The 13,226-nt window shown below is 43.7% G+C and overlaps 1 protein-coding gene across 1 annotated transcript in view; it reads left to right on the top strand.

The window, feature by feature from the left end:
- Positions 1-1,007: 1,007 nt before the first annotated feature.
- LOC306733615 (receptor-type tyrosine-protein phosphatase delta) overlaps positions 1,008-13,226 on the top strand; it is a gene marked incomplete at its 5' end in the record, with an annotated part of 88,910 nt that continues 76,691 nt past the window's right edge. Inside the window, one exon of the mRNA XM_079214884.1 lies at positions 1,008-1,113. Within this exon, the coding sequence (XP_079071010.1) occupies positions 1,008-1,113 (106 nt within the window). The remainder of the gene's footprint in view (positions 1,114-13,226) is intronic.

Below are 13,226 nucleotides of genomic sequence, written 5' to 3' on the forward strand. Positions count from 1 at the left end.
GAAGACTACCGCAGAGCATCCATCACTAAGGATCAAGCTCTGAGCTTAAGCAAATGGATGACAGGGATAGAGCCGGTCTGCAGCTAATACTAGCTCACTGTATCACATTGATTTTCACAGCCAATGTAGTGGCCCTTCAATAAAGAGCTGAGACATGAATGGCAACACTTAGCCACTTTGTCGTCTCGATTGTATTTGTTCGAGCGGCGAGGAAGTCGGTGTTTGTGTGTGCTAAAGCTAAGCTACTCCATCACTTTGTATCGGCATGTCGAGCTATTAAACCTTCTACTATGGATTACGTGTGGCGTAAGAAGCATGGGTATGAGCTGCAGATGAACTGGTGTATTGAATGTGTATGTCATAATGTACTGTAACTAAGCATCTTGTATTGTACTTTAATGTTTAAAGTGCCAGCGGTCTCGCAGTGGTCAAATATACCCAACTCCTAATTTAAGAACTATGAAACAGCTTTCAGCATTCATGAATATATATCCTGTATTTCCCGAGCTTTTTTATGTGAAACAGATATTTTAACACTCATCTTAGAAGGACTTCAAATGTACTCTTATTATACAGTATATTTAATTGCCGCCCGCGACAAAATCTTATTAGCCGACCCTTTCGTATATGTGTGGTTTCTCCGTCTCTCTCCATCGCTCTCCCTCACACGCACACGGCATGCACACGCATTGTGTGAAGTGACTATTCCATTTAGAGAACTGTCAGAACATACCCTGTGAGCACATCAGCCTCTTCCTATCCTCTGTCAGCTCCAGCCGAGGCTGTGTGGGGGTATGTCAGAAATGTGCAGGGATAGATAAAACCCGTTGAGCCAAACAGCTTTGTTTCATTCAGTCCCTCTCTCTCTTCCTCCCTCCTTTTTCTCTCCCTCTCCCTCTACCCATCCCTCCTTGCCTTGCATAGGCTGTGAATACCCTGCATCTGAGAAATCAGACCAGACTGACTCACAGGGCTCTGTGAGCCAGCGCCACCGAGGCTGCCAAAGCATGCTGGTGCCAAGCTGTCCCACCATGCACAGAGCCAGACCCACGCTGCTGCTGCTGCCGCTGCTGCTGGTCCTGGGTCTGTTTCTCCACCTCGCCGACGCTCAAAGTAAGTGGACCGTTGGCTTTCACGTGGGCCTCAAGTGTTGTGTCCTGCTGGGTTGGGGGTGGGGCTGCCAGGGTGGGATTGTTTTTTTGTCTTAGTTTTTTTCAAAACAAACATCATCAGACATCAATACTTCATGTAACACACATGCAACTTCAATAAATACTTAATGAACGCATGAAGCACACCCTCTGAGCTGTACTGTGGTGAGACTGCTGATACACCGGGGAGATATTACCACTGCCACTACCAGATTGCTTTTTCAGTGCTTGTGCACATACAGTACATTTGGGGTACTTTGCTGACTACCAGCCCACGAACTGTGAAATGAGACAACCCAATTAGTTTAGTTTTCTGTGCTTTCAAGATCACAAATCATGTGATGCAATAAACCATTCAGATTTGTCACTGAGGGTGTCACGATACCAGAAATCCAGTAGCCGATATACCAATACCAGTGAAATTACATGATTCTCCATATCCAATTCAATAACACGGTAAAAAAAACAACAACAATGCACTTCAACATACACTCCTTACTTACCATTTTGCATACAGTTTTTTCATATAATGTATTATTAATTCCTTATAATATACCTCAAAAACAGTAAAAAAAAAAATCTGAATTTTAGCACTGACTTGGTCCCAAAGTATCAGTTCCCGTGACATCTCTAGTGGGTTCCCCTCGCTTTGTCACATGCAGGCTTATTACAAAAGCTTATTGGCAAGTAGTAATCGTATTGAGCTTCTCCCTCCCTCCCTCCCTCACACACACACACACACACACACACACACACACACACACACACACACACACACACACACACACACACACACACACACACACACACACAAACATGGAGACAATGATCCATCTCTTTATCTCATCAGACAATCAAAATGTGTTCAAGTCCCTATTTTCCGACTACATTTTTCCGTCGCAAAAACCATCATGTGAACCAGAAATGCTCGGGCCGCAGCCAAAAATCTCATCATGAAAAGTCATTGAAATTGAGTTAGTTGACTTCAGACACCTGCCCATTGATGTGTGACAACAGTTTTCAAACCTCATTGAGCTCTGGTCCTGCACCTCACCTCCCACCCTATTTTTTCTTCTTTTTTTTTACACTAAGATCCATGAATCATTAGCTTCTGGAGTCACAGAGGGATGAATAAAAGTTTTACTGCTCCCTTTGCGCCGACTGAAATCCCTCCAGTTCAGCTGAATATCTCTGACTGGAGAGATCATTCACCCAAGGTCATATACAACAGAGCCACGCAAAGTGAAATTGATGGGAGAGATTCACAACTTTGCGCCTGAGAAATGTTCCCTGCAATCTGTTCAAATGTGTTTTATTTTTCTTCTCTGCCTCCCGCCACATATGTCTCACAGCAGGGAAGAGGCAAGCGGAGAAATGTAGTCGGCGTTTATCCTCCGTTTTATGTGCCGCTCCTCGGATTTATTGACACAATTTAATTACGGGACCTTCCCAAAACGGCATTAACAGTCGATAAACGTTACCATTGAGGGGGCTCTTTAGTAGTTATCTTTTCAGAAACTCCCATCTTTGTCTAGTGTGAATTTACATAACATCATTTGATGAGCAAAAGAAACACGACTGCCAAAACCGTCCCTCAGACAACTGCCTTGACAAAACTTTCGCTCTCGCGTGTCCAGACATTCCACAGTCACATTTGAGCACACATGTCACAGAGACCTGCACAAGTGTAGTCAGCAGCCCCCAAATCATGACGCCTCTGCTCTCACCCACCACACCCCCGCCCCCCCAAAAACTCCTTCCCTTAGCTGTCTGGCTGTGAGCAGCTGCTGCTACCTCATACCCTACTTAGACAGCTGTGCTGGGTCATCATTTCAAAGCCAAAACAAACGTATCATGCGGTAGCCACAGTGGCTGTCTGTTAACGACTGAGGGGGGTGGAAGGTCACGGGGGCGAGGTGTGGTGTCCTATCTGCAACCAAGGTAAGAGAGCGGGTGTCTGTTCCTGTAGCCAGAACCACTTCAGGCAGTACACATTAGCCCTTTCCTTTCTGTTCCTGCACGGCCGGCTCTCCAACATGCACATGTTTGCTCCTTCCCTTCCCAACTCCCTTCTATTGTTTTCCCCTCCTAATCGCTCTCTTGCCAATTTTCTCCTTATTTCTTTTTTTTCTTCTTATTTGTTCCTAATGTGTTTCAGCCTGCGTCTCTGTTCCCCCCTTGCTGCTTGGAAGCAGTGCAGTAGCCCCTTCCAGCGACCGAGCGGCTCCTTAATTTCCTCTACTGTGCCGCTGCATATGCATACCCAGCCCAGACGCACTCTGGGGCTCTCTCTCCAATCTGTGGCGTCCGCTGAGGACAAAAAGACCTCCACTCAGTTTAGTCTGCTCCAGACGGACACAGAAAAAAATAAAAGTCGGGCTGCATTTAAAGGGAAAGCTGCCCTCTGTTGGTGCTCTGGATTCATTTGGGTTCGTGCTAGCCTCTGGCTGTGGACATGGTGGAGGATATGAGACAAGCGAGAGCAGAAAATGGCTGAGTCGGCCTGCTCAACAGATGGCACGATCCTCGGAGCCAGTCCTCCTCAGCACCCCGCACAGTGGACACTGCAGCGCCCTCTCAAACAAACACTCTAATCAGGCCCAGAACAAACAAACATTGCTGTTAATGGAAGCTCTACCGAGGGTTTTCTGTGTGCAAATGTTTCTAGTTGAGATCAGGATATAGCTGGGAACCACATGATGGATAAACAAATGTATCTATAGCGATATGTTGTGTAGCAATGCTTTTGTGTTCGTTTGTTTTCACCATTTTTCTTTTTTTTCCTTTTTGTCTTTGGCCTTCTCTCTCCCTCTCGTTTTCTCCTTCACCACGTCCCCCTCGCTCTTCAAATGTGGACCAATTAATTTGTGTGGCAAATTGGGCTTGGCAATAGCTTGAATGAAGGACATAATTGTCCCCGGTGAGCCAAGAGGACGGATCGCGAGAGACGAAGAGCAGGGAGGCAACAAACAATCCCTCTGTGTCTTTTTGCTCACCGATAATGCAGAAAGGAAGCGTCTGAGGGTGAGAAGAGAGCTGAGAGCGTTTAATATCTCCTCCTGGGCGGGGATGAGGCCGGCTATAACTTTGATGCATCCGCACTAAATAACTTGGCCGTTAAATAACTGGATAGAGTGTTTTATGAGTCGGACACTGAAATGAGGAAGGAAAAAAGCCTTGTGTTAAATGTTAGCGTCTCAATGTGTGTAGAAAGTTTCCCCCAAGGTATCGTCTTGTGATTGAGTTGTAGAATGCAATACATCGACCAAGACGGACTACAACATTACTATTTTACCTTTTTTTTTTCATTTGCACTCAATGAACACATTCATCTCAAAAATACTGTTTTTTGAATATATTTCTTGATATAAGATACATCTGAAGCGAAAATTGGCTCGCAAATCCCCATTGCACTCACCACCTCATGCTGTGTTGGACCATGTCAAACCCTGGGCGTTTTAATTGATTCCCCTCCTTGCCAGTGGACAGCATGGTGAGTCCCAGCAAGCCAGCATGCTTCTCTTTAACATGTCAAATGAGTATCGACAGGTCCCCCCAGCCTCTGTAAACATTAAGACGTTAACACCCAAAGCACTGTGCACACACACTCGCTCGCTCCATCCACAGGCATCAAAATGTATGCGAGAATCCTTTTGAGTCGGAAATCAAAGGTGAACCACACGGGAGGAGAAAATCTGCAAATTGTCTATTGACCCGGCACTTAGTTTGAGCCGTTGCAGTGTGTGTGTGTGTGTGTGTGTGTGTGTGGGGGGGGGGGGGCGTAGTCACATTTAAACATGATGTTGGTCACGTTCCAATGTGTGTTAAATAATCAGAGGAGAGAACTTTCCCTCTTCCTGTTACACGTGAATTGGAGTCTCATGCTGTTTTTGTGACAGGAGTCAGTTTTCCATATGTTCACTATAAAGGCGACAGTTACACATTTATGATCGAGGAGCATCTACTGCTCTGTGAGGAGTAATTTGTTTAACAGTACGGCAGTAACAATCCAACGGCATCTGCCCGTGTTCAAGTCAGTTTGAATATTTTGTGGGTGGAATGCAGATTATCATAACGATGTCTTGTCGTGATGTTTGTGTATCAGATGCATGTCGGGATGGATAAGAATAACTAAGCATGTATGCACGAGCACACAGACACACACACACACACACACACACACACACACACACACACACACACACACACACACACATACATAGAAAGGAAGTAGTCCCAATTACATGCATGTGCAAACACATGCACACACCCCTAAACAGGATCACCTTGTAGCAAGTCCGAAAGCTAATGATACTCTCTTCCCCAGATGACATCAGGCTGTAATATGTATGCTTTATGCATGCCTGGCCTAATATGAATTATTGTAAAATAGTGTTGTATTTGCATATGAGCTTCCGGGCTGTACTGAAATTAGCATTTTTACAACAGCTCAAATTAAATCCCTCTGCTTAATTTGCCTGCATGCTAATTTGATTTAAATTGAGTCTATTTCATTCCCTTTTCCTCTCTTACCCACACAGCACTAACATACAACCACGCACACGCACACACACACACACACACACACACACTAATTCAAGCACATGCACACATGTGAATGCACAGTATGTACTCTTTAAGAGCTGCAGCCTATATTTACCCTCCCACCCCCCCGCACACATTGAATTAGACACACAAATATACGCACACATCTTACATGTTTGTGTATACACATAAAATGGGATTAAAGCAAGAGCAGAACTCAACTCGTAGCGGTTTCGATGCAACTTTAAATCACTGTAATTCCCCCAGTCGACCACGTCGTTCATCATTCTGCCGGACACCGCTCAAGTGGAAATCTCATTGTTGGCTCCACTCGTTCATTTCAGAACCGGCTTACTACAGTACGTCTTGAGAAAAAAAAACAGCATCAACATCGACAAGCAGAGCGCATCTCATGTTCAAACTTCAAACAGAAGCCGTGAACACACCTTCACTTAGATTGCCGGCGCTTAATTGCCATCTCGTTGTTTGGAAGCAAACCTTGTGACGAGACTGTGAATCTGAGATAAAACAATGTTATCAGCGCCATGCAAGATGTGTCTTGCTCGCAGGTTGAAATAAACGGGTAAGAAGTCATTATAATCTTTGGCTGAAAATGCCTGCACCAAGTCCTTGTCAACAACGTGCTGTGCAATTATGTTTAAAGGTTGTATCAGGCCCGTTATTAACTCCATGAATGCCATGAATGTTTCTGGCAACTACACCCCAGTGTATTATTTAAGGCCATTAGCCTCATCTATGGATTGCAGTCATTTCTCCTCGCGCTTAGACCACAGAATCACACAAAAGCCAAGCAATTTTCCCCACACTCATGACCCTCCCACTCTTAAGAAAAGCAGATAATCAAATACAATACGGAGATGTTGTACAGGCCCCGGTGCAGGTAATTAAAGGCTAGCCCCCCCAGCCACGCTATATCTAAGTGCTCTTATGTCTGCAAGACACATTGACTTGAAAATGGTGGGGCAATTTCACCATGCTGTACCATTCATGTCTCAGAGTGGGAATATTGACAGAACAAAAGCACCATAATCCAAATTGCAAATCAATTGGAGTGGCAATCAGCAAACTCCCAGAATCCCTTTCTCTGAATCCATATGCTTGAATACCTTGACGTGAAATGAGTCTATCACACTGCGGCACGGTATGGACTTCAGTCAGCCGAGCACCTCCTTCGCTGTCCTTCGAGCTTTTAAGGTACCAAAAAAAACAATAGAGGACCATGTTAACGCAGTGCACAAGACCAGCTCTCTATACTTACATAGTATTTTTCTCTCACACACACACTTTCACACAAAGGGTACCTTGTAGCATGGCTTTGAAGCCGGGATCAGCCGGGGAGCTGAGCACAATGCCAGCTGTTTTGCATCTGCTGGGCTTACACTTGGCATGATCCGGGCCTTGCTGGCATATGTAGTAAATCTGATCACCCTTCATACGCCATGCCAGTGAACTGTATAACAATGCAGGTGTTTCGTGACATTGCCCCAGTGACAGTGCAATTAATAGATTGATGCTGTAGCTGCAGTAATGGGATTACTGGACCAGTCAAGTCTGAAATACATCAGCGTTGCCTGCACAGATGATGTTTTACCGCAGTGTGCAGTCTGAACAATGAAGAGCTGCTCAGAGTACAGATCATCCACACGTCCACTATTCTAAGAATTCATACTAAAATATCAAAGATGATGACAGTTTGATTTTTCAGGCAAACGCAAAGTTCCTATTTAACTCTTTTAAATACAAATACAACTCAGAATGGTGCAGTGTATATGGATAACGTCCATTATGATTAAGATAAAAAATATTCTGTAAATGGTGCCGATTGTCAGACGGCCTTATTTGCATTAGAGCATTAATGGTAGATAATGTATCAACCGGCTCTGGGTGCACTCTTTAGCACTTTCTGCATACAGGTATTCAAGAACAAATGGTAATTTAATGCAGGTTTGGCTGCTTATTTATTAGATTTTTAAAGCTGACCAATGATTACTAATTCAGCAATAATTCATACTGTGGTATTAAAACTATATATCTTCAGCATGTGGCATTCACTAAGATAGGAATCAAAGAACCGGTCCATATTTTGCATAGCAGAAGCTACCAGAATGTGTTGGTTTGGAGGGAGCAAATGTTTTTTTGTGCACTTTTATAGTACATAAGAATTCAGTTAGAAAAGGGTTTTGAATGATATGCCTCAGAATTAATGCATCTACAGTATGTGTGTGTGTGTGTGAGAGAGAGGGGGAGTGTGAGTGTGTGTGTGGCCGTGCGTGTGAGCTTGTGTGGGTAACACCTGGCCCTAGGCTGGCGCTTTGGTCTCACTCCAGGGGTCCTACGAGTGCGACACATTGCACTGATCTCAGCGTAGCACATTTGTGTGCCTCTGGGGTTTGTTGAGATTCTGCAGTGGGGTTAATGGTCTAAACCATTCATCTCCATGGAGAGCCTCGAGGCGATCTCTCAGTTGCAGCCAGAACGCTTACATCCCCACCTTCTTACCTGCAGCACTCTCCAATGCTTGACGCCGATTGGGAATCTTTATGCCCTAAGCTCCTCTTGTCACAGTGGATTTACATTCAGGAGAGTGATGGAGTGAGTGCTCAAAGTTCGTCTTTGAAGAGCCGTCTTTCTCACCCGATACTCTCACACAAACTACATCCGTCACCTTTTTTTCTTCTTTTCTCTCTCTCTCTCTGTAACTCCGCCCTCCTACTTGCACACTCATTCACACACTCCCCGACTTACACTCGCTCCTTCTTTGGCTTCTCTGCACCACCGAGCGAGTCGTGCCATTCGTGGGGCTGAGATTTATTGTGACACACAGCTTTAGTGCGGTTTATTAGTTATGGCAATGAGAGTGAAAGCCTCCATTGAGAGGGTAAAATGCTCTCACGCCACAGCCAGACCCATAGGCTTCTCCAGTTGAAACCGAGCCAAGCTCTTGTTTCTAATGGCACGGCGCTCTAAGTGCCCATCCCATCACGCTGCAGACCACGGAATATGCATTCTCACTCACACACACACACACACACACACACACACACACACACACACACACACACGATTACCAAAGGGTCCCTGGACATTTATGAGGCGTTTATACAGCATCCATCATAACATCCATGAGCAGTCTGTTTCCCCTCAGCTTTAAAACTCCCTTGGTGCAGTTTTTCATGTCATTCATCATTCTCTCATCAACTAATTAATTATCACAATCCCCTCCATCACTTGAGTCATGATGAAAGATATATCCAGTTGAGTGTAGATAATTCATGTAAAACAGAGCGGGGCAATGGAATCCGGAGTGGTCATTTGCTTCGAAAGGACCTCATCTGGGTTTCCTCCATGCCTAAGAATCTTGAGGACAAACACTTATGCCGATATATTTCATCACAAATATTAAGCCCTCTTAAGCTTGATCTCACTCAATCTTTACGCAGTCATTAATCCATTCATCTCCCCACTTTTATCTCGCCCTCAGTCTGATAGTTAGTGCAGGAGAGCAGGTATCGGAGAACGTGGGGGATGAGGGTGTGGAACAGACCGGATGATGTCAGGATTTATGCCAACATGGATTTCTTTAAATACACCTTCCAAATAAGATTTCCTCACTCTCACGCTCGTGCCCCTCGGAGTGAGGAAAAAAATAAATAATGATCAGACGGTCTCGAAGAGATTCCCCTTCACTTGCACAGTCTCCTTCCTGCAACTGCCTGGGTAAGACCGATATTTCACACCGCATGAGCTGCTGCCTCTCATTACATGGCACGATTTAATTGCCTGTGCTTTTCCCCCGTTGTGATTATTCAAGGAGTGATTTCCAAGGGAAGGATCAACTGTAGTTTCACCATTAAGTCCCACAGGGAACACCTTATTTGTGTTTTTGGCAAAGGTATGCCAACTCCAATGGGAGGAGAACAGGGACACCCAGGAGACATTAGCAGTGAGCAGGTAGTACACAGGACTAGATGAGATCCATGCTGGAAGCAAATGGCTTCAATCTCAAGCAACATATTTGCCTTGAAATACACAAATAATAACATGATGAAAATAAATTAAGATTATTATCATCTCAGAGTTAATGTATCTCTGCACATGCAGTAGGGAGCACAACTATGCATGCACATATATGCAGGTACACCCATTGTGTTGTTCACACTCCCACACATGCAGTGTATATGCTAGCAGCTTTGCCCAGTAGTACACATATTCAGTATGCGAAGTATGCATGTGTAAAAATAGGACTGTGTTCTCACACATACTGGACACCTAATGGAACCAAGAGATGGACAATATGGCTTATCTGTAATAATATGCTTTCATTCTCCATTACTGGCAAAGAGCACCACTGATCAGATGGTCTGCAAAATCCACTTTGACCTATGCTAAAAATAACCATGTTCTGGGACGTCTGCCGCAGCAATGTGCTGTATGCACACTGTACAAACAACATCTTTGTTTGCAGAGAAGGCAGCCACAGTACTTGGTAAGACACCTTAAACATAAAATAAATTAAATACAAATAAAATGTAGGTAAGGGGAAGGGGTCAGACTGACAATCAGAGTGTAGAACAGCCACAGACGTGAAATCTCAAAATGCCATGGGACGCAGAGACGGGGAGTAGATAGAGAAGAAAGAGCTCAGATGGAGATTAACTGAAAGAATGGATGGATTGACTTTCAAAGACATTCTAACCAGATGAGGCGATAGAAATGAGGGAAAGACAAAGATAATATGAGTTACAGCGGTTTCTTTTATGTTTCTTCACTGCTTAGTCAGAACTCTTCTTCTTTAGCAAAGCTTAAAGATAATTTCCAAAAAGTAATCCTGGAGCCTACAACTTTAATCCTACAGATATGATAAGGTTCCTGACATCTAATGAAATCATCCCAATCGTTCTTTTAAGGATCAGAAATTTGATAATGAAAGTTAAAGGTATACAGATGAAATATATTGTATTTGGGATGGAATATAACCATTTTGATCTTACTTCAAGAGTCTCGTGACACACCATGAAATAAGTCAACTTTGGTCTCTAAAGTATTAGTCATTAAGTTTAACTTCAACCAACTTCTATCATAGCTGGTAGTCAATACCGAGAGGCGACATGAATACATTTAGTTGTTATCCTTGTGCACAAAGGGAAGCAGTCTGGCTTGTGCTTATTATTATGATAGCCAATTCAAACCCAAGCATTATAGGGAAAAATAAAAGAATAATGCAGCTTTATAATGTGTGCTGGGAAAGAAAAGCGAGCTGAAAATGCAATCCTGTGTTAAAATCATATTCCATTGCAACAGACCGTCAGGCAATACGCAGTGAAAATAACCCAGGTCCAGGCAACTTAGTAGTAATCAATTGGTTGCATAATAACTAAAGCGATTCAGGGATGAAGATGGGAGTCGCAATAATAGCAAACAAATAAGCAAAACAGAGCCATGAGCGGGTATTCTTATCTCAAGATCTCGTGGAAGACAGCCACTTTCGTTTTGCCACGCTTCATTGTGTGGTGTCTTTGAATGCTCAAGGGCCCGTTACGCAGCATTCATTTTGTTTCATCCCGTGCACAAAAGCTTGACTGACAATATATGAGATAGTTTGTTTCAGGTACAATGAGAGTAATTATTCAGACTGCATTGAGAAAGCAGTGATCGAATATCACGGCACATTTTTAATAAAAGTCTTTTTCATGATTCACAGTGCCCATCGGTGCATCACTCCTGCATCATGCTGCGGCTTTCTAGCTGTAATGAAGAAAGACTCATATCTCCATATCTGGAGATTGGTTTTGGTATCGGGGGGAAAACATTTGGGTCAAAAGTCAAAGTGGCCACAAAGTGACACTGAACACTTGTAGAACACCCAAAGCACATCCAGAAAATGATGCAACAATTGCCGGGTAGGGGGACATTTTTTCAGCTTAGACATACGTAGTATGTATATATAGTAACATATTCAGGTACAATAGAGCCTGTGTCCATTACTGAAATAAGTGCTATGCTTGTGTGGTCATGCAGCCCCGCTATACTGTTCCCAGCACACTTACACAAGGCTTCTTAGAAGGCAGATCTATGCACCCGGTCACTGCTCTACATCTGTACAAGATCTGGAAATATTGATCAGGTGATAATTAAATTGTCCATCCCAGCTTGATATGGATTAATAATTGCCCACTAATGCCCTCCTGACATTTTGCTGTATTGACTCGATACTGTTTGCAGCAGTGCGCCGATAATTATGACGCTTGGCATTCTTCATTGTGTCCCTAATGAGACCAATCAGAGTTGGCTCGACTTTTGCCTAAGAATTAGAAAGGAGTGAGAAGGAAAGATAGATTTTCTCAGAGGACCCATTCATCAATGATTTGGGCCTTATCACAGAGATATTTCCTTGTCTTACAGGACCGTTTCTTTCCTTCCATTCATCATCTCTTGATGTGTAATTAGTGCGATGTCAGGATAAGGATGAACTGTCATACTATTTGGGTCCGAATCACGAAAAGAGGCCATCTTCGGACAAACAACATCACCACGAGGAGAACTATAAATACTGAGATGAGAAGGTGGTGTGGGCATCGTGCCACTTCACTGCTTCGACTTCCTCAATGCCATCTGTGAGTGTTCCTCCTCTGGCATTCTCACAAAGGCCGTTTGGGCTTTCTTTTACTCCTTTGTCCCCGTTTGCTAGGTTTAATTAGGTTATTTACTTGAGCCTCACCTCCCAGTGTTTTCATCACAGTGGGCATTGCAGATAGGGCTTCACGCAGGGCATGGGGCAGATAAAAAGTTAGGACAAAAGATGATAAATGTCGCGAGTGGAGACCGGAATGCAATCTGGCCGCCACGATGCAGAGATGCTCTAATGGCTTCCCAGCAAGGAAGGGAGGAGGCACTGTCGAGATGGCAACATGATAAATGGTGCCGGGATAGCCGTAAAGGACTGAAGGCAAGACGGAGAAAAAGAAAAGTCATGGAAGGAGGAAAAAAAACGAAGATGACCACAAAATGGAATCTAATTAATCTGGACTTGGTTCCCCCTTCTGACAAATACAGTGAAGAAGAAGAAGGGGAAGGGAAATTGTTTTTTCGGGACGTGTTCGCCTCCCACCTTCCACACCATTCCACTTTCCTCCCAGGTTGAAAAGGCAAAGGGACGTGTTGGTTCTGACAATGCTCCTGCACCTGTGGAGTGATTAATGACAGTGTGGACATAAGCTCACCAAGGAGAACCCTCCTATGAACATAATTCTTCTGATATTTGCCGGTACATTACACAAATAAGAGTTGTTTTTTTTTAATCACTGTGGGCCTTTCGTTTTCACTTGCGTATACAATGCCCATTTTACTGTCCAATATTAAATTCCCAAATGATTTCTAAATTTAAAAATAACATTATCATATAAATCATTTACATAAGTTGCAACATGCCAATATAAATACTTTGATGCCTCACAGAAGAATGGAACGAGAAAGTGGATAAGACTGCATTATTGCCCTTTCAGATGCATG

This window comes from Taurulus bubalis (assembly GCF_910589615.1).
Source record: "Taurulus bubalis genome assembly, chromosome: 3".
In the NCBI taxonomy this organism is placed as follows: Eukaryota; Metazoa; Chordata; class Actinopteri; order Perciformes; family Cottidae; genus Taurulus; species Taurulus bubalis.